Raw genomic sequence first — 25280 nt, forward strand, 5'->3', positions numbered from 1 at the left:
CCTTCCTGGGAGGGCAGATCACCTGCCCGGATGATTGCCAGCTACTGACAGCAGCGTGGAGGGTCAGAGGCTGGGATGCATCTTCTAGGGATCCTCCTGGTACTGGCTGTGAGGCTACTTGCATGTAGGTGCAGTGCAGAGTTGTGCGGCACCAACACGCAAGCACTAAGCCTGGTTTAAGGGCGCCCTCATGCCTAAAACCCGGGCTAAGCAGCAGGTTCCTTAATTGGGTTTGCCGCTGCCGGGTGCCACATGGGCTCCCGGCAGTCCACACACACCAACAAAACCAGGCTGGGCTTCCTTAGTGTAGTTTTGCCTACACATGTGAATAGCCCCTGTGTGTGCCTCCCAATATGGTGCAGGGGCTCAAGAAGCCTCCGCTGCCCTAAAAGGAGCTCCCCCAGCTGCTGGGCCAAATACAGGAGCGCAGGGTGGGGATGAGTGTCTCCACATGGTGCCAGGGGGACCCTGCAGAATGCTCAGCTTTGGCTGAGCTTTGCACAGGCCCAGTAAACAGTTAGTTAGGGGGCTGCACTTCAGGTTGATGGGAGCAGCCACTGGCAGCCTTATAATGAAGAATACGGCACTAGATCCTCCAGTTGTTTCAAGATATTGCAGTGGTGGGGAGTGATACTATTACTACAGCATAGTAACTCCTTTGCCCCAGCCAATTACACCTTCAATTCCATGTTCTTTCTTGATGCCTTATACAAGCTGTGCTACTTTGATGGTGTGATAGGCATGTGCGTTTTCAGTCTGACAACTCTTATCTTATCTAGCCCATGATTTCATGATAATACGCCCATCTATCCAGGGTTAACTCACCGGTCTTGTTTTGTTTGTGATTTTTTTCACTTAGTACTTATGATTGAGAAATGTCATAAATCACCTTGCCACAAATGTGCTAAAAGTGACATATAAATCACAATATAGAACAGTGTGTTCCCCAGTGGCGTATCTAGGGAAAATAGCGCCTAGGGCAAGCACTGAAATTGCGCCCCTGTCCAAGCATCTGACACCCATCTTTCAGATAAGTTTACCATAATATCAGCTCAAAAATAAAAGTCAAGCTCGTTAATCTTTTAACAATTAAAAAGATTACCTTAAAAATTATAACTGCACTTTCCTTGCTTTCACTGACGCATATGATAGTTTGAGACTAATTAATTGAGGCCACGGGGAACCTTGAGGGCAGATCCAGCAGCAGGTACTACTGGAGACAAGGGAGCAGAGAGCTCTAAGCAGTTTTCAGGACAGACTACATCCAGAAGGGTTATTGGCAGAAAACTAGGAAACTAAGTCAGTGAGCTTTACAGGCCACAGGGATGATACAGTCAAAGTTAGGATTAACAGCTTAATCAGACTGGTAGGCATCCAACCAGACTGTTAAATGCCATCTTAATATGATAAATATATAAGCACATGCTTAGCCCTTCTGTTGAAATAATTGAGACTTAAATGTGCATTGTTATTGTTATTATTAATTATTTTATTTCTATAACTTTTAAATTTTCCAGAATTCTTATTTTTTAAAAACTGACTGTTAAGCAAAGCAAAGAAGGGAGGGAGGGTTGGTGGGCATAGCATAACTCTAAGAGTCTGCAGTTTATAACAGTTTGAGCTATAAGATGAGTTAAGCAGACTCATGTTGATCAAAAGCTTGTTTAAGATGTTTTGTTTTGGTTGATTTTAGTAGCTTATGGCTTTTGATTCTGTTCTAGGTGGACCATCACAGTCAGATGGCTACCTACAATTCCAATTTTTAAAGTAACTTCTGTTGGTCAGGACTTGTTTAAATCCAGTGACTTTGCCTGGTGTGACTGATGTATATAAAATTGTTGAGAGAGCTTCATAGTCCAAGAATAATTCCAATCACAACTATGACACTTCTCGGGAAACAAAGTGCTGTGCGCACACGCGCGCGCGCACACACACACACACACACACACACACACACACACAGCAACTTTCTTCTAAATTCCACTCATCTCCTTTAAGTCCAAAGCACAGACACAGCAGAAAGTGTAGCTGTGCTTACCTAATGTTAATATATTCTGAGAATTCAAAATGGTTTATTTTTTAAAAGTTGAAATTCAGGAAGAGACTAATTGTTCATATATACTTGAAATTAAGGTGTTCTGAGCATTACATTGAACACCACATATAACTATTTAGAATACTAAATGATAATATAAATATGCCTGTGAATGCAAGCTTGAAAAAATATGAGGGAAATTGTGATCTTCTCTCTGCAGAGCTTCCCTTCTGCCCTTGGATTCCACCCTGAGGACTATAACACCTTCCATCATCCCCAGCTGCATTGTGATTGGGGATTTTGGGAGTTGCGTCGCCAATAGTCCAATAGCAGCTGGAAAGCTTCAACTTGCTCACCCCGATCTGGATGTTAAACTTAGGCACTCCATTATAAGAGGCTTCCACTATTAGGACTCAGGAGGGAGGAGAAAGGATTCCACTGGTGCCAGCCCAGTCGCAATTTTTGTGCCAATGCAAGCTCCTTCCTTTCTTCCCGAGGCAAATGGGGCGGGGGTGGGGGAGGGAGATCCAGAGGCAGCACTAGAAGAAAACTTAGTGAGGGGGCACAGAAGGGGCAAAGTACATGGTTTGTGTGTGTCCCATGTTAGATTTCTGAAACTGAAATGGGGGGCAGGTGGGGAGCAGGTGATTTGAAACGGGCAGGTGGGGAGCAGATGAGAGAGAGAGAAAGCAAGCAAGCAAACAAACAAGCGTGGAAGTTTGACTCTTTGGCTTCTTGGAGGGGCAACTGAATATGTGAAGGGGAAAGCAGTCGGAGAGGGCAGAGGAGGAGGTGCCACCACGCTAAGGCAGAAATGGAGAGGCTAGAAGAGAAGCCATGTTCCCACCCTGCTTGCTTGCTCTCCCAACGTGAGGATATGCCCCCCCAAAAATGAACATTGAGGGGAGGGAGGAGAACAATGGATCCAGAAGCCAAAGAGAGAGAGAGCGTGGAAGTTTGACTCTTTGGCTTCTTGGAGAGGCAAACGGCTGAATGTGTGAAAGGGAAAGCAGTCCGAGACAGAGGAGGTGCCGCCACCAGGCTAAGGCAGAAATGGAGAGGCTAGAAAAGAGAAGCAATGTTCCCACCCTGCTTGCTTGCTCTCCCAACGTGAGGATATGCCCCCCACAAAACGAACATTGAGGGGAGGGAGGAGAGCAATGGATCCAGAAGCCAGCGGTTATGCAGCAAGGGAGGCTTAGGCAGCAGCAGGGAAGGGCGCACTCTCTCTCTCTCTCTCTCTCTCTCACACACACACACACACACACACACACACCCCACACAGGGAGGGAGCAGGAGAAGAGGCTGCTGCCGCCGCCGCCTCACTCTTTCTCTCACTCTCACACGCAACACACGCAGAGCCAAGGCAGGGAGGGCTTGCTTCCTGCTGCCTTCTCCTCCTATGCACCAGCCAGTCTTCCCTGGCGAAATGCCCAGAATAACGAAGAGCCCCTCAAACCCTGCCTTAGTTGCACATGGTTGGCCCGAGAGTTCCCTACCAGACACCCCACCACTGACCCTCCAACTCGAGGAGGACTCTTTATATACATACATTGATGGGGGGGGGGGGCGGGATGGAGGAGGAAGATCCAGAACTTAAGGCAGATCCACTTACTTGACTAGAGTGTATGTATGAATGTAGGCAGTGTGGTCGTGGGCAAAAACGGGAACAAACGAACAGCAGCCAGCAGTACAGACTAGAGGAGGAGAACAACAGCACGCCAAACAGCAATTCCTCTCCCAACCCACCCATGTGGTCGCAGGCATGCGCACAGAGATTGAACCGGTGTGGCAGCACCAGCGGCCCAATCAGTGTGGGGCACGTGCTCTCTGCCAGCCAATGGAAGCGCCCACCCAGCACCCACCTCTCCTGCCACCCACTGCTGCGCCCGCGTGAGTGGGGGGAGTTGTGATTTAGGGCACCTGGAGCTGGAGATTCCTTCCAGCCATGGCGGCAGCGGTAAGCAGCATGCCCGCCTGGCAGCAGCGGCGCCCCCTGGTTTCTGTTAGGAAATTTGGGGGGGGGATTTTTTTGGTGGTGGGTGGGGGCGTGGTGGGGCATGGAATTTGCGCCCCCCTCAAGTGGCGCCCAGGGCACGTGCCCTGGCTGCCCCACCTGAATACGCCTCTGGTGTTCCCTTTCATATCTGATACATTGTCACTGAGTCCTTTATGTTCACAATAGGTAGCATAAATCAAGTCTCATGGTTATCGGATTTTATTGAGTGTAAAAAGCCATCCAATAAACCCTCTAATAGAAATGGGCTATCCTGTGTGAAAGTGCATTGAATATAACTGTCTTTTTTGGTACTACTTCTAGGCAATTTGCTTATTTTCATCATGTCAGCAAAGAGTCACAAGTGGATATCCAACAGACTGACCTAGAAGCTGTGACTGTCCATTGGGAGACGCCAAAGCTTCCAAAGGTGATATTGGCGTCCAGTAGCTCCTTACGAGAGCAAGATGCAGCAAACCACCTGTCTGCCCAAGAAAAGCATGATGAGGACAGGAGTCCATCAGCATCCATTGATGAGCAAATCAGGAGTAACCTTATGATATTTACAGCCAATAAAAAAGAAGCCAAGGAGAAATTATGGCACACACAGAGTGAGATTTCAGCTAAAGACAGAATTATGACACCAACCGCCAGTCTCAACTTTGCTGCAACACTAACTGCCAAGAAAAGAAAAGAAGTTAAGAGTGTATCAGTAATATCTGATCAAAATAAAGATATGGTTCCAGAATACAAAGGAAAGAAGCAGCCTGAGACTGACTATGTGACACCAGCAGCATCTCATCAAAAGAAGGCTGAGAAAGGGGAGGCAACAACAGCACTCAGTCAAGAAAATCTTGACAGTAAACATGTCACATCACCATTCAGTGAGAGAAAAAGAATAGGGGAAACAGACACCACTGACGAGCACTGGATGGCTCCTACTCCTCATGCTCTGAAAGTCTCAACCAAAATCAAATCACTTCCCACTGCTGTGGGTCCCAGTGTGTCTGCATCTGGAGTGCAAGGAGTCACACATCCCATTCCTGAAGCAACTCCAAAGAAAAGGCTAAAAGCATCTGACTTCAAATCTGAGCCTCATTGGGAATTTGAGGACCAGTATCTTCTGGACAGTTCAGTCCCACAGTCAGTAAGTAGATACAGCATGACCTTGCCATGAATTCCCTCCCCCAAATACCTCATCTCTTTATCTTTTGTAGAATAACTACAGACCTGATCTGGATCACTTCGGTTGCAATGTCTACAGCCTGATATATCCAAATAAACTGTAGAACTGAGTGAGTGTCACCTGTTCATTTCCCATCTTTTAAAATATTGCTTGGCACTACATTCTTGGCACATCGCACACGCACACTGGCCACAACCAGTTTGACGCTGACTGGGCTGGCAAGAGGGTATGCTGCCGCCCCGTGCCATTTTGTGCACAGTGCCGATGGGGGAAATGTGGCAGGTGGGTAAGAGCACCCTCCCTACTCCTTAAAGGAACCCCACCCCCCGCCGGGCTGCCGGACCTCCAAGCCGGTTTGGCAGTCTGGATAAGGACCAGTGATCCAGTTCATGCACATCTCTACACCATGGATCTGATAACTGAGGGTCCAAATCTGGCTGCTATTTAACATTTCAAAAATAAATAAGTCGTAAGTTAGATGTGTAAGAAGCTTGTCCAGGTTGTATCACCAGACTGAATGATGGGGGCAGCTGCTAAAAACGCGGCTAATGCAACCTTGGGCTACAATAAAAGAGGCATAGTGTTCAGATCACAAGAAGTAATAGTTCTACTCTGTCCTGCTCTGGTCAGACCTTATTTGGAATTCTTTGACCAGTTCTGAACACTGCATTTTAGGAAGCACACTGATAAACCAGAACAGGTCAGAGGTGGACAACAAAGATAGAGAAAGATCTCGAAACCAAGTCCAATGAGGAATGGTATAGGAGCTGGAGTTTAGTCTGCAGACAGGCAGACTAAGGAGAGAATCGATGGCCATCTTCAAATATCTGAAGCACTGTCACAAAGAAGAAGGAACAAACTTGTCTTCTGTTGCTCCTGAGGATAACAACTGAACCAATGGGTTGAAACTACAAGGGAGCCAATCACAGCTAGACACTGGGAGGAATTTCCTAACTTTGCAAGATGACTCTGGACTGCCCTCTGTCAGGAATGCTGTCGCAGATTCCTGAACTGAACAGGGGTTTGGACTAGAAGACCTCCAAGGTCCTTTCCCACTGAATTACTATATGATATGACAGCAAATACATAAATCAAATACAACAAAGCAATCAAGTTCAGCAAATAAATAAATCAGACCCCCAATTTCAGTTAAACGATGAAAGCGTCAGGAAAACCATTTGTAACTTTCTGCAACTTACCCAAGTTGCCTCATTTTCTTAAATTACAGATTTTGGGGCTTTCTGATGGCAGAACTGGAGGGTTTTTAGCAAAAAGAAACAGAAAACAAGTCACACATTACCAAGGAGCAGATTTCTCATTAAACGTGTTTAAAATGTAGAAGATTTGACATTCTGAGCCAGTAGTTTACAGTTCAAAACTGTTCTGTTTGTTTTTAACCAAGAGTCATCGCAAGAAGATAATTCACAGAATCAAAGCAAAAAAGCAGAAGAACCCAGATCCACAAAAGTAGCTGCTGAGATATCTGATAGAGCACCAGATAGACATCTAGAGAGCAATCTCATTCCCATCAGTTAACAGTCCACTGTCAGGTAGTCTCCATCACTGGGAGCTGCTATCTGTTATATAGATTTACTTTCCCTATTAGCCGCCTTCTAACTTCACCCCACCCACCCCTCTCTCTTTTTGTATTTCAAGAACTGTCCCAATTCCCTGAGGGTCAAGGCTGTCAAATCGGATTGGTTCAAGGATATTTTCCTGCCTAACATTACACTTTTCATGGACAGGAGTCACTTCAGTGACAGCGAATGGAAGCGGTTGGAGCATTTTGCCCCACCTTTTGGTTTCATGGAGCTAAATTACTCATGTGAGTAACTCTACTAAGGTGAATGCAAAAGGGGCTAAGAGCAAGGATTCTTTGTAACTGTGAATTCCAAAGAACAAAAACTCAATAAGTATATATTGCAGAGAATGACAAATAAAGTACTAATGAACCTTCATGTTCTATCTTTTAGACCAGATCACATCATGGAGTTGAGGTTATGATGAATGCTAGCTGACCAACTCTTTATCAGGCAGTTCGCTGGCTGATATTCCAGGAGGCCAGTGGATGTTCCAGAATGTGGCCGTTAATGCTTTTGCAGTACCCTGAGGGGAAGGCATATCTCCCTGTAGTCGTCTTTTTTCTAAACTAAAAATCCCCAGGTGTTGTAGCCTTGCCTCATAAGAAAGGTGCTCTAGGCCCCTGATCATCTTGGTTGCCATCTTCTGCGCCTTTTCCAGTTCTACAATGTCCTTTTTTAGATGTGGTGGCCAGAATTGTATGCAGTACTCCAGGTGTGGCCACACCATAATTTTGTATAAGGGCATTATAATATTAGCTGTTTCATTTTCAATCCCCTTCCTAATGACCCCTAACATGGAATTGACCTTTTTCACAGATGACACACATTGAGTCGACACTTTCAACGAGCTGTCCACCATGACCCCAAGATCCAAAGTCTTGCAGGATGAGAGGTGGGAGGGGTTGATGTGAGAATGTAAAGTGACCCTTCCTGTTTCCCCTTCTCCTCCTAGTCAGGAGTGTGTTTGGTCAGAGAAAAATGAAACAGGAGTTCCAGACTAGATGTGAGACAGTCACAGACTGAGTTTTGATTGAAGGGGCTAGAATGTTGGCAAGTGTGAAGTGATGCACATTGGGACGAAGAACCCCAACTTCAAGTATATGCTGATGGGATCTGAGCTGTTGGTGACTGAACAGGAGAGGGATCTTGGGGTCATGGTGGACAGCTCGTTGAAAGTGTCGACTCAATGTGTGTCATCTGTGAAAAAGGCCAATTCCATGTTAGGGGTCATTAGGAAGGGGATTGAAAATGAAACAGCTAATATTATAATGCCCTTATACAAAATTATGGTGTGGCCACACCTGGAGTACTGCATACAATTCTGGTCACCACATCTAAAAAAGGACATTGTAGAACTGGAAAAGGCGCAGAAGATGGCAGCCAAGATGATCAGGGGCCTAGAGCACCTTTCTTATGAGGCAAGGCTACAACACCTGGGGATTTTTAGTTTAGAAAAAAGACGACTACAGGGAGATATGATAGAGGTCTATAAAATCATGCATGGTGTGGAGAAAGTGGATAGAGAGAAATTCTTCTCCCTCTCCCATAACACTAGAACCAGGGGTCATCCCATGAAATTGACTGCCAGGAAATCTAGGACCAACAAATGGAAGTACTTTTTCACACAATGCATAATCAACTTGTGGAATTCTCTTCCACGAGATGTGGTGACAGCCAACAACCTGGATGACTTTTAGAGGGGTTTGGATAACTTCATGGAGGAGAGGTCTATCATCGGCTACTAGTCGGAGGGCTACAGGCCACCTCCAGCATCAAAGGCAGGATGCCTCTGAGTACCAGTTGCAGGGAAGCAACAGCAGGAGAGAGGGCATGCCCTCAACTCCTGCCTGTAGGCTTCCAGCGGCATCTGGTGGGCCACTGTATGAAACAGGATGCTGGACTAGATGGGCCTCCTTGGGCCTGATCCAGCAGGGCTGTTCTTATGTTCTTAATGGAGAACCTGGTCGTTGAACCTGAAGCACCTTGGGACACAGGGTTTTCTGTCTGAGAACTAATTTCACCTGTTGTTGACTTGTAGGAGTGTTCTGCTGTTTCTACTCTGTCGAATGCTCAACTTGTATATTTGTAAATAAACCAAATATTACAAAGATACAATCTCCTCAAAGATATAATCTCCTCACCAGAGAACCGGAGTAGTACTTCATGCCTGGGACTTCCCACTGCTCAGAGAAGTGGGGAATGGGTGTGTAATAATAGCACACTCGATGGACTCTTGCTTCAGTCCCCTCCCATGCCTTAAAACTAATCCCTTCCTAATCCAAAGTGATGTGCTTTAGTGTTACCTGCTACCTCTTCATACTGAATAATGATGTGTGTTTCTTTTCAGTGGTAAAAGAAGTCATAACTATGCTTCCTCCTAAACCCTATCATCAGATTCTCCTGGCACACAACAGCAGCCAAACTTCCAGGTGTATCAGCTGTGCAGTGGTAGGAAATGGAGGTATATTGAACAACTCCAGAATGGGCCAGGAGATTGACTCCCATGATTATGTGTTCCGGTAAGAATAATTTATCCTTTCTTTGTTACACTTCCATCAGGGACGTAGTAAGGTTGGAGTGGGCCCTGAGACAAAACGTGTAGATGGGCCCCTCCTGCCTTCTCCTTCCCTCCCTTCTTTTTCATGAGAGCAGGATTCAAAAAGAGTCCCTAACAGTGTTCCCTGTAAGAGGGAATTCTAGATGTTCAATTATAGCTGTGTCTCTGACTTCCATCATGCCCTGACCACCTGTGCTTTATATGCAGGGATGCCTCATTCTAAAACACTAGTGTTTTCTAGCCCGTTGTAATAACGGGCACTAGTAGGGGAGAGTTTTGCTGCCTCCCGCTGCCGTCTCTGCCTTCCCCGTAGCCCCTGCCCCCGCCCTCTCCCAGCCGGCCCCGCCGGGCCCCCGCCGCCGTTTTCCCTGGCCTTCCACTGCTGGGCCCGCCGCCTTCTCCGGGTGAGTCCGCGGCTCTGGCTGGGCCCGCCGCCGCCTTCTCCACTCGCCTGGCCTTCCCCCGCCGCCTCTTCCGCTCGCCGTCCACCGTCTCCTGCAGGCTTCGCTTCTTCGGGGCGGCCACTCGCCTCGCCTCGCCGGGCCGCCGCCACCGTCTTCCCTGGCCTTCCCCTGCCGGGCTCGCCGCCTTCTCCGGGTGAGTCGGCGGCTCCGGCCAGGCCCGCCGCCGCCTCCTCTGCTTGCCTGGCTTTCCCCCGCCGCCTCCTCCACTCGCTGTCCACCGCCGCCTGCAGGCTTCGTTTTTTCGGGGCGGCCGCTTCTGGCCGCCCAAGATGGCCACCGGGTGCCGGTGGTTGTGTCTCCCTTGCCCTGTTCTGTGCCTGCGCTTCGCGCAGGCGCAGAACAGGGCAGGGAGGCACGGACACACGCTTGGTGTCCGTCCACGGACGGACACCAAGCGTTTTATTAGAGAGGATACTCCTCATTCACATCTCCTTCCTGTATTTTGAAAAGTTGCAGTTATAGACATTAGCGGAAAGGAGTTGCTTATATCTGCCCCCCCCCCCCCACTTGCTTTTGGTAGTTTTGCCAAGACAGGAGCATTGGAGTGTCCCTGTCTTGGTTTTGGTAAAGTTCCCACCTTCTTACACAGGGTGTTTATGGAATTATTATAATTTCCAGTCATTATTGGTGGCTTACCTAGGAAACATAATGTGGCTATTACTGTGATCTGTCACTTCTGGCAGACTGGAAAACCACATTTTGAAATCTGAAACTTTCAAGGTGACCATAGCAACCCGCATTCATCAGCCAACAGGAGGGCAGGGGGGTGGGGGGGGGGGATCCTGGCTGCATACAGATCAGTCCAATCATCTTCTGGAATCATCAGGGAAATCTGTAGCTCTAGAGAGCTTTTATGTCAAATCCACATTCTTCTAGAAGGTAAAGAAACCGATAGATCCAAACGCTGGTTTACAAAGCATAGAGAAACCTGGGACAGTGCCAGACCTGCCTGTGTTGCTGCAGGGATTTAAAAAACATACCTGCACTGCTTCATAGGCGGGCCGGTTCTGCTCCTCTCTAACTCCTATGCAACTGCAGGTTGCAACAAAGGAGTTAGTAGCAGCAGAACAGGCCCGCCTCAGAAGCAACACAAGTGTGTGTGTGTGTGTGTGTTTTTTAAATCCCTGCCTCAATACAGGCAGATCTGTTACCATCCCTGGTTCTCTGTGTGGTATGCAAGCCACTGTTTTTTCCAATCGTGTGGTTTACAAACTGGAATTGACTGCCCCAAACCAAATGTGAAAGTCCCAAAAGTATTATTTCTGAGTCAGTGTTGTTGGCAAAGAAAAATCCTTTTTGAGATGTTGAATGATTTCCGTATTCCAGATACATTTTGTTGCCAGAATTTGTTTGCAACCAAATCCTTGCAGGTGTATTTGGAGCATTATCTGATTTGAGCAGACGCCTAGCATACTTTAATCCTTTGCATCTGTTAGAAGATGGTGGGCCTGACTAGGGATATTCTATATTTGTTCTATAAACTAGAACAATTAAAGATTCTGAATGCTTTAATTTTCAGAACTCCTCCCCCTAGAAAATTGGCAAAGTCCAAACCTGAGTCGGTTATTTTGTATCAGCTGCTCAAGTTTACCTACTTCAGCAGTGCATAGTGAAATCCAGTGATGGAGTCCTTACATGGCTAACATTACAATTCAATATGATTTCTTGGGCCAGGGTGAGCGGGGCCATAACCAAGGGTTATGAGAGAGATGTGGGAATGAGAACATCCTTCTATGGATTCACAGCCTTTTCCTTAATGGCTTCCCTTGCGGTACTGAGAAACCATGGATTCACAAAGATCCCCTTGGGAAAGGTAAGGCAGACACTGCAGGGTATGTTTTCCCTCATTGGGCAAATAATGATTGTAGGAGGGGATTAAATCAGGAAAACAATGCAGGGCAAAAAGTTAAAATCCACCATCCTCAGCACCTTGGCCTCAATCTGATCTCATGATCATCCACTGCAAGCAAACACACCCAGAGAGATGCTGCCGAGGTGCAATACTGGATGGTACAAGTTTGCTCAGGAGCTGCCCTGAATAGTTATCTGAGGTGTCAATGCCCACAGATTAAGGAACCACTGTCACCTTAAGTGGTGCAAGGGGAAAATGCTTGACTAACAAGCAGAAGGTTGCCGGTTCAAATCCCCACTGCTACCATATCGGGCAGCAGCAATCTAGGAAGGTGTTGAAAGGCATCATCTCATACTCTGTGGGAAAAGGTAATGGTAAACTCCTCCTGTATTCTACCAAAGAAAACCAAAGGGCTCTGTGGGCCCCAGGAGTCGCCTTTACCTTTACTTAGGGCTAAGTGAGATCTTTGCAGCAAAGAGCAGCTGGGTCAGGAGGGGTAACACAAAACAATGTACAGGGCAAGGCTTCCTCCCCAACCTACCCCCCAATTTCAATGCCAGAAACCATGACTGTTTTTCATTTCGGTTTTGTCTTTTTAAAGTTGGGAATTGCAAGCACAGATTCAACAGTTGCATAGCTTATAAGACCCACTTAATGGAGCAGCGGGGAAATAACTTGCCTAGCGAGCAAGAGGTTGCCGGTTCGAATTCTCTCTGGTATATTTCCCAGATTATGGGAAACACCTATATCGGTGTAGGAAGATGCTGAAAGGCATCATCTCATACTGCATGGGAGATGGCAATGGTGGACCCCTTCTGCATTCTACCAAAGAAAACCACAGGGCTCTGTGGGCACCAGGAGTCAACACCAACTCGACAGCACAACTTTACCTTTATAGCTTATAAGTAGCATCTAGTTTGGCCCTTTGTGTGGTCTCACTTGGAACATTGTTTACAGTTCTGGTTGTCTTATTTTCAAAAAGATATTATAGAGCAGAGTGCAGAAAAGAGCAACCAAAAAGATTAGGGAACTTGTCTATATTCCTTTGAGGAAAAGCTAAAGGGTTTGAGGTTAGGAAAAAAGGCAACTCAAGATGGGACAAAGATATGTATGAAACTATGCATGATGTGGTGAAAGAACTTTGGATCATCCTATGAAACTGGCAGGAAATTCAGGACAGAAAAAAGGAAGGAGAGCTGGTCTTGTGGTAGCAAGCAGAATTGTCCCCTTTGCTAAGCAGGGTTTGCCCTGGTTTGCATTTGAATGGGAGACTACATGTGTGAACACTGTAAGATAGTCCCCTTATGGGATGGGACTGCTCTGGGAAGAGCATCTACATGCTTGCATGCAGAAGGTTCCAAGATAGGACTGAGAGAGACTCCTGCCTGCAACTTTGGAGAAGCCACTGGCAGTCTGTGTAACAGACAATACTAAGTTAGATGGACCAATGGTCTGACTTGGTATAAGGCAGTATCCTAGGTTCCTATGAAGTACTTCTTCATGGAACACATAATTTAAACTCTGGAATTTGCTGCCCTGAGATGTGCTGATAGCCACTATCTTAGATGGCTTCCAAAGGGGGCTTGGAAAATTCAGGGATGATGTCTGTCAGTGGCTGCTGATCATTATAGCTTTGTGGAGCCTCCATGTTCAGAGGCAGTATATATCTGAATACCAGTTGCTGGGGAACATCAGCAGAAGAGGCTCTTGCCTTCATGCCCTGCTTATGGACTTCTTGGAGGTACCTGGCTGTCACCATGGGAGGGAGCCTGGACTTTAGATAGACCTTTGATCCAATCTGGCAGGGCTCTTCTTAGAAACTAAGCAGTAGTTCCTCAAACTGAGCGTGAATGATCGGATGACGTTAAGCTTGGCAAGAAATGAGCCTTTAGCTACAGATTGTATTTTATATCATAGAACAGTGGCCAGTCACGACAGTCCCAAAGTAGGCAGAAATCCAGAGAAGAGAACCACAATACCAGTAACTGGTTTCTGTTGATTTAGCATAGTCTGGACCATCTCCAAATTCTTAAAATGGCACTCCAGATTTTGTAGAACATTTGCATTTTCTCTTCTCTCTCTCTCTCATTTGACCCTGTTCTGCTGCTCTGAAAAGCTGAGGTTGGCCTTGCGTCATTTACATAATTTATTCAGAATGGGGTCTGGCACTACATTTGGATGTTGTTTGGCTAGCATAGAGTGTGCCCAATCCTACCCGTTCGTTCTCTGGCAGTGCTTATGTTCCATCTGCTGTGCCCCCTACCAGCATATGCGTGATGTGTTTCCTAGGAGATCAAGTACCTTCATTTCCTGGAAGGGGAGAGAGATTACGAATGGTTGAAAGCCCTTCTGCTGAACAAGGAAGTCAGGAAAGGATTTTTGGACTACTATGGGTGAGAGAGAGACTCTGCATTCTGGGCCCTTTTTGGAACAATTCTCTCCTTGCCTCTTCTTTCTGGTGAAAATATAGAACCAGTGACTCGTAGCCCCTTGTGAGCTTTGTAAAGCATGTGACACATTCAAAAGATCTGTTAATAGCAAATGTATTTCTCCCTTGCGCACACACACACACACCAAGCCCCCCGCCGCCACCCCCACAAACACCAGTACAGCCCTCAGTGTATATCCACTTTCCATATACTATTAAGCAATAATGCCTGCATCATCAGCCTACTTTGCAGATGAATTAGCCAAACTAGTTTTGGATAAGGGAAGTTGAATTGCACATGCTTGGTCTAAGGATTTTGTTTGTTTGTTTGTTTCTTAGGCCGAGGCCACGGGATCCATTTAAGAACACTTTCAGCCTAGATAATTACTTTGTGATTCATCCAGATTTTCTCAGATATTTGAAAAACAGGTAAGTGGCATGCAAGGTTAATTTGAAAAATAAGGGACACTATCTGGGGTTGCCGTGTCCAAAAGAAGCAAGGTTGCCAAATTCAAAATATGACAAGACCTGTCTGAGTCTTTCATAATTGTAGCAACATTGGGTATCCCCAGTGTTGCCACATCTAGGATGCAGAAGAAACACAGGGTCCCTTTGCTAAAATGAATGTGGCAGCTCTAGAAAAAAGCAATATCTATTGTTAGGTTGGCTGCCACATTTAAAAGTGCTTGTACTTCTTTATCCATTTGGCTGTTTTTAGTCTAGCCTCACTGCTGAGCAACTCGGAAGCTTACCTCTGAGCAGGGTGGATTTGATTTAAATCAAACTGATTTAAATCACGATTTAAATCACTAGCAGGGTGGATAAATTCAAAAAAATCCAATTTAAATCAAAAAAATCCGATTTAAATAAAAAAAATCCGATTTAAATCAAAAAAATTCGATTTTTTTTATTTAAATCGGATTTTTTTGATTTTTATCCACCCTGCTAGTGATTTAAATCGTGATTTAAATCAGTTTGATTTAAATCAAATCCACCCTGCCTCTGAGCAACAGTGGCCCATGTGGCAGCAGGCACTGTGTTTCTTAGATGGTATCTGAAAGTGGGAAGGGCACTTGGTCGTGATAACCTGTAAATGCACCATTCCTGTCATTGTGATGCTTCCCAAATGGCAGCTAGGAATGGGAGGGTGCACTACCACACAGATCGCTACCAAATTCGGAGATCCTAAAGTCGGTTAACCTATGCAAAAGGACAATAGAGGTTTTCTTTTTCTTTGGTTGAAGTGGGAGTCCTACATCATCTCCATGTCCTTGCACTGGGCCACAAAACGCTTCCAACAAGCTCATTTACCCGCTCTTTAAAAAGTAGTTCATCAGTAGTAGCTGGCAAACTTGTGGGAAGTGAATCATTTTACTGCTTTAATTGATATGACATCTATGCTGCCTATGCTAACTGGCCCCACTGCCTCTTGGTGTAACTGGGTTATGGGTTCCAGAATAACTACTGAAAGATGAAAAACTGCGGGGTGGGAGAAAGAGAGAGCCTAATCTAAATTCCAACCCCTTTCTCTAGCTGTCCAGTTCAACATAATTTTATATTCCCACCAGACTGGAAGCAGAATAGCTGCTCCCCCTTCTTTCTCCCTTAGCCGTAGAGAATGGTGAAGAGTACAGTGTGGGGTCACCAGAACCATCCAGCTGTCCTGCTTTTCTGTCCTGGCCTATTGGAAGCTCCATTGTGGTTGGCATGTGAATTGAATGATATGGTTATGCTGATAGAGACGGATTTCCCAAAGGCAGAAGGAAAGTAGGACTTACTGCTCTCTCCCCCCACCCCCACAACTTGCAGCAGAGGGCTCCCGGTGGTCAGTGGTGATCAGGCAGAACTCGCAAATAGAGTGGGAGTAGGAATCAAAATGGTGTCTACAGACAGCAGACTGAAAGCCTGTCGTCGCGTGCTCTGAGTAAAATCCCCCTGGGATTAAAAAAATCTTTGGAGCACAGTTAAGTCTTTTATGTTGTACCCACGTGCCCTGAACTTAATTGTCACCATTCTGGCTGCAGAAGATGTTGCATTGATCTCTTGTGGCATCTAAAAATTTTGTCTGTAACTTGGGGGGCGGGGGGAGTCGCTTTGCACATTATAGAAGTAGTACCTACATAAGAACAGCCCTGCTGGATCAGGTCCTTATCTACTCCAGCATTCTGTTTCACAGGATAGTGTTTCACACGTACCTCTGTCACATGTGCCTCCAGTGTATATATCCATAATCTGCAAGATGAACACACATCATTTCCCACCAAATTAACAATGTGTGGTCAGGGGTGTAGCTATAGTTGAGCGGATCGGTTCAAAGAACCCGGGACCCCCAATTCCTGAGGGGCCCCCAGCTCCACCCCTCCCTATCTTCTTCATTATCTTCCTCACTCCGAGGGGCCACCAGGGAGAGGGGTGGAAACGGGCCCCTCTCCCCTAGCTAAGCCCCTGTGTGTGGTAGGAAGCTAGGGCCATTGCCAGTGCTTTGCAGCATAGTGTTGATGCAGTGTGCTGAGGGAGAGAGAAAGACAAGGCTCCACTTTACCCATGCTGCACTGGTTAGCTATAGGCAGTGGCCAGCATCCTGACCCACACAACACCAGTGCTTCGTGTGTGCTGCTGCCGCCTGAAACTAGGGAGGAGGGAAGAGCTTTTTTTGCTGATCTCCCCGACCCCCAGAAACGCACACTGCAACCTGGAAGTGGGCCCCTAAAGGTTGCACAACTGCCCCGTGGTTGCTAGTCTGCAACGTAGAGCGTTGGTGCTTCAGGATGTCAGTCAGTGTGTGGGAAGAAATGGTGCAGAGGAGATGTTAGAAAAGCTGAGAGCATGAAAATGGGGGAAGGACATGAGGTCCATATGCAATGGCAGATTCGCATGCCCAGTTCACAGGAGAACTCCCATGTATCTCACTGCCCTTCAGGCTTGCTTCTGGCACCTTTGCCACAGTGCAGTAAATGTGGGTTTAAACTGTTGGGTAAAAGCACGACAAAACAACCACATGGCCACTTCACCATATGCTGCACTGTACAAATCCTCTCATCTGTTTTTGCATCAATTTCTGTAACAACTAGAGGACAGAAAGTAAGTGGTGGCGCCTTTAAAAACTAGTTATTGTAGCATGTGTTTTCATAGATAACAATAGCCTGTTTCATCAGAAGCATAGAGGTGGCCCTTGTCATCCACAGTTCTGGCAACCACGGTTCCACGGACAGGTCCTAGAGACCTGGTTTCTTTATCCATGGTGTGAAAATAGGCTAAAATATGTCTCTTCATGGTTGTAGAATGGCCGGAAATGACTTCGGTGTCACTTCCAGCCACCATTTTAGAGACCAGAGCCATTTTGACACTCGTTCTTAAAACCCTTTTTTTTCTGCTGAAATTTTGGCTGATTTGAGGGTTTTCAGGGGCATTTCTGGAGCCCTGCAGCCCTGGGGAACAAGGTACTGTGCAGTTCTACTCTTATTTCTCCCCCTTCTCAATTTTTAGGCATTTTTAGTCTATTCCCCACCAGAACCTAACCCCCCAATTTCCATAGTGGTGGTGGTGTTGTTAGTTTGATTTCTATACCTCGATTTCTAGTTAAGGTTTAATTGGTCACTGTTTCTGTATTCATGCTAATTGGCAGGAACAGAATCCCCACGAATAACAAGGACCACTGTTATGAATGGTCTATAACATATCAGAACCAGAGGTACCAACTCAGAAGTATGGTGAAATATAGGCCTGTGTCTGATTTCAGTTTATTAAGAAATGATACCTGAACTCAAGGTGAACTAGGATGTTGCTCTGTTACAGACCAGGCCTGATCTATATGCTAAATATGCCCATTAGCTAGTATATAAAATAGGTCTGGGCCAAGTTCTTTTATATTGGTGACCACGTTTGATCTGGACACAAGGAAGAAAGGAGATCAAACTACTCAAAAGGATTCAATGGGCTTTATTGAGTATAAAGACTAACAACATAATCTAGCAAAGCAGAAAGCAGAACCCTCTATCAATATTAGCAACAGTATTTAAACAGAGCATCCTAACCAGTACCAATATTCACCCGTGTGCCTAACTAACATATGTGTGTGCATTAAATCTTCCTAAAGGCTAATACAATTCAGATACAGGCAGAAAAGATGGGGAGGGGGGAAGGAAAGAAGGCTGAGGGCTGACATGTTTCGGGGAGATGAGTAGAGGAAAAGGGGGGGGAGAAGGGAGCAGTGAAAGGGGAAGGGATGAGGGAATTCCAGGCAACATATTTACCCAGGACCAGAGACTTCTCGTCAGCTGAAGAAATGAGGTGCTTGGCTGAGACATGAGTTGTTGCAGTGCTCAGATCAGGGCTGATAGCTGGAGCATCATGGCTGGGGAGTTCCTGGCAGAACTCATGGCAGAGTTCCTGCTTTGCCCCGCGGCTTAGCAGCAAAACCCTGGGATTCTCGTGAGCAGCTTTTGCTGTAGCAAAAGATTGCTAAACTCTCTGTCTAAAAGCCTCATTCTTATAGTGTATTTTCTCTTTGATCCTTGAATAGAATCTATTCAAAATCTCATCTTTTCCTGGGTGTCCAAAAAGGTGACAGCTTGCTGCTACCTTCTGAACAAAGTCTTAATTATTCAGGATATTGGCCAGTCCAGAGAGATCTCTGAATCTCATCTTCTGTAAACTCTGTGCACTCAGGAAGGGAGGGGGGAACATTGCCCAAGGCAAATCTGCACCTGAGAGCCACAATGGCATCTCCCCAAAAGGTGTTAAAAAGCCAGCAGTTAGTAATAGGGATGTGCACGGAAAATCTTCGGCACGGTGGGGGTAGAGCTTTAAGGGCAGGGGAGAGTGTACTCACACACCCCCCGCCGCATTTCCCCCGACGGCGCTCTCCAAATTTAAAGCCCCTCGGGGCGACAGCATTCCTCCCTGCCACCCCGTTCCCCCCATCGGCCAGAAGTGGCCGGAAGTTGCGAGCGCGCGTGCACCCGTCGTGCGAGCACGCGCCCACCCACCCACCGTGTGCATGCGTGCATGACGGGCGCATGTGCGCTCGCGACTTCCGGCCACTTCCGGCCGACGGGGGGAACGGGGCGGCAGGGAGGAACGCTGCCGCCCCGAGGGGCTTTAAATTTGGAGAGCGCTGGCGGGGGAAATGCGGCGGGGTGTGTGTGAGTACACTCTCCCCTGCCCTTAAAGCTCTACCCCCGCCGGCGCCGAAACAGCCCCTACACCCGAAACGTTTCGGAGGCCTTTACAATGGCCTCCGAAACGTTTCGGGCACAAGCCTAGTTAGTAAGGGGATTCAGGATATTCTGTGTGAGACAGCTTGTGTACCTCTACCCAGTGTTTAATTGAAAACAAGACAATATTTAAAGTATACATGAAAAGGTGTGTGTGAGATTTGTAGCATTGGTGAGGTGAGGATTAAAATCTACAGGCATTTACTGTGTATGCATTTTGCCTCTGTGGAACCTCTATAGAGAGTAATTGAGTTAATCACTTGGGCATTGCAGGGCCATCACTGACAATGATTTACATAGATTTTTTTTACAAAGGAAGGAGGAACTCAACAGGTTGGGCAAACCTTTCCACAGACATAGTGAGTCACATTTTTAGCATATGAAAACTCAGGCAAAAAGCCTTTGTGTTTCTTGCATATCCATTTTAACAACACAATGCTGGATCACCTCCTCCCTTCAGAGCAGGGAAAGCAACATCCTAGTTCACCTTGAGTTCAGGTATCATTTCTTAATAAACTGAAATCAGACACAGGCCTATATTTCACCATACTTCTGAGTTGGTACCTCTGGTTCTGATATGTTATAGACCATTCATAACACCACCATTACCTGGGAATGAGCCCAGTGGAAGGAAGGAAGTCCCTAGTATCTGCTACTTCCAGACCTGTTGTAATGCAGTGGTGAAAAACTGAAATGAGTTGGAGGGTGTTTGTAAGGTTTAGATCTATGTTTTGAATTATTATTATAGCAAGGGTTAATTCTATAGTTGGTGATTCACGAGGAGGTATGAGTGGGAATTCCATATTTGTTCAATATGTTGTGAATGTTAAGATATTGTTAAAATTAATAAAAATTTAATTAAAAAAAAGAAGAAGAAATGAGTTGGAGGGCCAAATTGCTTACCCAACAAATCCCTAGGTGGCTACATCCCTGTTTTTCACCAAACTGTGCCAGTTTCATCTTAACGGGATTACTTCCCAAATGCTGCTTCTTAAAACCTGTCACCCTATGTGACTGAATGTGGGCTATGTACTACAAGGATATGTACTGCAAAGACTGGAGAAAGAGCTGGCTTTGAAAGTGGATCTAGTTTCAGTTGCTGACGTGACATCCCTACTAACAAAGTGTGCACAGTCACCCTGGTCCTCTTCTCTACATGCTGTTGTGTCAGAGGGTGAAATTTCCAAGTGCTGCCCATGCTCCAGAAGCACTCTATAAGAGAGGAACCACTTCACTGACATCTCTCCTGACCTGTGTGGGGCACAATGCCTTGTTGCAAGCTTGTCCCAAGTACATGGGAAACAAGGAGGAGAGGAGGCCCTGAGATGCCTCACAAGTGACCCAACATGTTTTGGAAATGTCCCTTTTCAAGTGTACTTTCTGAGCTTGGTCAACAGTGTTGGGGAAGAAAGGCTAAAACCATGCTATGCAATTCTGCTGCTGCTGCCAGCATGGTTTTATCCTTCCTTCCCTAATACTGTTGATCAAGCTCAGAAAGTGCCTTGAAAAGGGACTTTTCCAAAACACATCAGGCCAAAATAAATACAACTACGACTACTATTTATATACCGTTTTTCAACAGATGTTCTCAAAGCGGTGTACATAGATAAATAAGATGGCCCCCTGTCCCCAAAGGGCTCACAATCTAAAAAGAAACATGTGGTAGACACCAGCAACAGCCATTGGAGGGACGCTGTGCTGTGTTTGGATAGGGCCAGTTGAGCTCCCCCTGCTAAATATAAGAGAATCACTACTTTAAAAGGTGCCTCTTTACTCAATTAGCGTTTACTTAAATGATCTTTTAACTAATGTGGCCAGGTTTTGTTATATTATTTGTGAATGTTTGCTGGTCAATGACAGAATAAATTTATCTCTCTTAATTAGCAGGGATTAATCTCAGGATCCCCTCTCCTCCTTTTTCTTCTGGTTACCCAACTCCAGGAGGAAATATAAATAGCAAGCTGAGGTCATTTCAACAATAGTATTCAGTACACAATTAAGTATTAAGTACACAAGTATTGTGTATTATGTACACAAGTCCACCAATTGTATTTTCCTGGCTCTGAGAATGACTGAATTGTGTGGAGTGCAGCTGGAGTGCTATGGGCTCTACTGGAGATCTCAAAGAACCTGATCAGGTTCCAGAGGCTTATGCTGGACACTCTGCTGTCGAGCATAATGGCCACCTGAGGCAGAACTATATATTATAAGGGAAACCCAGGATTCTTAACCCAACATCTTCCTCAAAAGGGTGAAAAGCTTTCAGATCCATACAGCAAATCTCAAGAATGTCCTCTTGGGTTCCATTACAGGTTCCTACGATCCAAATCTCTAGATAAACCCTACTGGCGGATCTATAGACCTACAACAGGTGCCTTCCTTCTACTAACTGCACTCCATCTCTGTGACCAGGTAAGAGTTCAGGGGTGCTGCCTGCACAAGACCGAAAAGGGATATTCCGAGCTACAATGAGGGAGCAACTTGAGCCTGGCCTGCGCAATGTGTAAATGGGAAACCTGTCTTGGGCACAAGCCCTGGGGGCGGAATGCTCTTCTAGCAATTGCTGGGTCCACTGCTGTTTCTTCCTGTGGGCACTGTGGCTCTGCCTGGCACCACTGTTCTGCTGGGTCCACTGCTGAAGGAGCCCCTGGTGGCGTAGTGGTTAAACTGCCGCCCTGTAACCAGAAGGTTACAAGTTCGATCCTGACCAGGGGCTCAAGGTTGACTCAGCCTTCCATCCTTACGAGGTCGGTAAAATGAGTACCCAGAATGTTGGGGGCAATATGCTAAAATCATTGTATACCGCTTAGAGAGCTCCAGCTATAGAGCGGTATATAAATGTAAGTGCTATTGCTATTGCTATTGAATAGGAGAAGGGCCATAGCTCAGTAGTAGAACACATACTTTGCATGCAGCTTCAACCCCTGCCCTGGTATTTCCATGCAGGGCTAGGAAAGATATCTGTTTGAAACCCTGAATGACTGCTGCTGCTGCTACTAGTCAGAGTTGACAGTCTCGAACTAGCTGGTCTGACTCCATAGAAGGCAGCTCCTTTTGTTCATGCTATACAGTTGTTGCTCTGTTCCACCCTGTGACTTCCAGTCCTTGCATCCTTACCTATATATACCTATTTTATGATGTTGGTTGTTCTTGTATCCTGTTCTTTCCTTCACTGATTTAAAAAAGTCCAAATTAGATCACACATTAAAAAATCAGACCCCCCCCCCCAAAAAAAAAACCCCAGCCTATACAGACTATACGAATGCTTCATATTTCTGACTGGCATAGCTTAGTCCAGCTGTAGCATTTATATTTTCAAAAGGGCAGGTGTATGCTCTTTCTATTTCTCAGTGTCAGAGCTCCACAGTTGGCCAATATTCTGCATGCCACAATTTGCCAAGCCAACCACCTCTTCACCCCCTTCAGTCATTTGTAAATTCCTTTTGAAATTCAGGCCTCCAGCTAGACCTGCGGAATTTTTGCTACCATCACAGAGTTCCTTTTGAAATTCAGGAAAGGGGTGCTCTGGAAGAGGATGTGTTAACCTTTTCCTCAGTCTAAATCACTTCCTGCCCCCCCTCAAGCTACTATTAGCTCTCAATGTGGAGGAAAATAAATGGGTATGGTGTGTGTACCTGTCTTCCCCACTACCACAGCCTGCCACCCCACAGTGCCGGTAGCAACTGATGGTGGGGCAGGGAGGTAATTTATAGTGGGGAAAGGGTTAGATACTCTGCCCAGAGCACTCTTTTGCTGCTCTCCAGTGCAGTTTCATAGGACTGCTAACCTTTTTAAATTTCTTCTTCCTCTCCCAGAACACAACTTTCAGGAGCTCTTAATCACAGATCTCTCCTCAGTCACAACTAGTTTGGGTCCAAGTCTCCTTTCCATACCGATGTCTGTCCTTTCCTGTAGCTTCCTTAATTGTGATTCTTGTTGCCTTCCTCAGGTCAGCGCTTATGGGTACATCACAGAAGGCTACCAAAAGTATTCAGATCACTATTATGACAAGGAATGGAAGCGCTTAATTTTTTATATCAACCACGACTTTGATCTGGAGCGGAGGATATGGAAACAACTTCACGATGCAAACGTTATGAAGCTTTACCAACGATCCTGATCAAAAGGCAGAAGAGACAAACTCTCATTGTAGGGCAAGGTTGTTCTCTGGATCGAAGCCATATTTTAATTATTTATTTCTGCAGAGTGGCTTCTTGACATGAAGGGTTTTGCATCCATGGGTTTCATTTTTGTTGGAACATGCACTCCACTGGAACCAAAGGGTTCCATTACTTGAGGCCATGGTGGAGGAAATTATTTCCTGAGAACCCACTTGAATTAGTATGAGCTGGCTCATAAGGAGTTAGACTTGATATGTAGCCTAGTATTTGGCTACCCTGATTGGCAGCTACTGTCCAGCCTTCCAGGGTTCTCTGAGAAGGGTCCTTCCCATTGCTGTTACCTGAGAGCTCAAGGTTTAAACCTGGGAGTTTATACATGCACACAGTGTGCCCTGCCTCTCAACTCTTCTCCCCTCTCCTTTCTCTACTTGTGGGCAGTAATATTTCCACAGGCTGACCTACTAAGATGTTATTGCAAGGAAAGCATGCTCCATTTCAGCTGAAGGAGGAGGACTGCTAATATGACACATTTGTTCTTTTCTTAATACTAAGGGCACAGGGCCATCCTGGGCCATCGTAACTTTTAGACACACCATTTCATCAGCTTGCACTGACTGAATACTCACCTGAATAACACCCAATGGATCTGTGATTAAAACAGGAGTGAAACTTCATTAATGAGTGAGTTCCAACACTCATCTGTTGGAAGTGACTGTACCTCATGATCAGTTCAACTGAAAGTTGCCTAACCAGGTTAATGGCTTTAAACTTTAATAGGTAAGCTTTTAACTTACGTATTCCATCAAAACGTCCATCACCACCGGAAGCTGATGAAGCCTTGCCAGCATTATGACCTTGAAGTGGAGCCAGTATAGTATACAGAGTATACTTTGGCTGCTTCCAGACTGAGGGCCATTTCAGTTTCATTCTGTGCATGCCTAGATTGAACCATATGCCAAATGGCAACTGATCCTTCCACAGATAAGAGCCACTAAAATGCTTTTGTTCTGATGTTTATGACTTTATATGGCATCCACATTGTAAATGATATAAAATAACAGTTGGACTGTGCTGTTTTGCAGATTTTGTACAACTCTGTATGGTTTCCCCCCCTCCCCCCCCTGCTGGTTTGTTTGCTTGTTTTGTTAAATGAGTGCATTTCTGGTTTATCAGGTTTCTGCAGCACTGCAAATGCAAACCCACCCCCATTTACTCTGAAAAATATAATCTTTTATTTATGCAAAATGCTGTTTCCTCCTCCCCATGCTTTACATTAAGAGCGGGTGGGTGGGGGTAGGGAAGGCTCCAGAAAGCATACCTTCCTTGCAAACAATCAAGGGATTGATGGTGGGAGCATGCTCCGTGCTCCCACATGAGCAGCCCTGCTCCATGAAGCACGGAACAGGATGGAGGAATCCAAGGCTGGAAGGAACTTGTTGTTTCAGTCTCCGTGAGTCCCACAATGCAATGTGCTACACTCTAGGTGCCCATCTCTGTGTGTGGCCAAGCTGGAAGCAGCCTGTACTCACACACAAGCAAGTAGCTGGGGGTAAGGGAACATAAGAACATAGGAAGCTGCCATATACTGAGTCCAACCATTGGCCTTTCTAGCTCAGTATTGTCTGCGGTTTCTCCAAAGTTGCAGGCAGGAATCTCTCTCAGCCCTATCTTGGAGATGCTGCCAGGGAGGGAACTTGGAACCTAGATGCTCTTCCCAGAGTGCCTCCATCCCCTGAGGGGAATCTCTTGCAGTGCTCACACATCAAGTCTCCCATTCATATGTAACCAGGACAGACACTGCTTAGCTAAGGGGACAAGTCATGCTTGCTACCACAAGACCAG

The 25280-nt window shown here is 46.0% G+C and overlaps 1 protein-coding gene across 4 annotated transcripts in view; it reads left to right on the forward strand.

Moving 5' to 3' along the window:
* Nucleotides 1-24683, forward strand: part of ST6GALNAC1 (ST6 N-acetylgalactosaminide alpha-2,6-sialyltransferase 1) — a 45194-nt gene extending 20511 nt beyond the window's left edge. For 3 of the 4 annotated variants that reach the window (XM_053288873.1, XM_053288875.1, XM_053288872.1), the window contains exons 2-9: nt 4356-5178; nt 6874-7042; nt 9148-9319; nt 11496-11634; nt 13963-14066; nt 14441-14530; nt 21630-21729; nt 23267-24683. In XM_053288873.1, coding sequence (XP_053144848.1) covers nt 4356-5178; nt 6874-7042; nt 9148-9319; nt 11496-11634; nt 13963-14066; nt 14441-14530; nt 21630-21729; nt 23267-23437 — 1768 coding nt within the window. In that variant the 3' untranslated portion in view covers nt 23438-24683. The remainder of the gene's footprint in view (nt 1-4355; nt 5179-6873; nt 7043-9147; nt 9320-11495; nt 11635-13962; nt 14067-14440; nt 14531-21629; nt 21730-23266) is intronic. The other variant, XM_053288874.1, reaches the window with a different exon arrangement.
* Nucleotides 24684-25280: the final 597 nt, after the last annotated feature.

Source organism: Hemicordylus capensis, chromosome 2 (genome assembly GCF_027244095.1).
Source record: "Hemicordylus capensis ecotype Gifberg chromosome 2, rHemCap1.1.pri, whole genome shotgun sequence".
Classification (NCBI taxonomy): Eukaryota; Metazoa; Chordata; class Lepidosauria; order Squamata; family Cordylidae; genus Hemicordylus; species Hemicordylus capensis.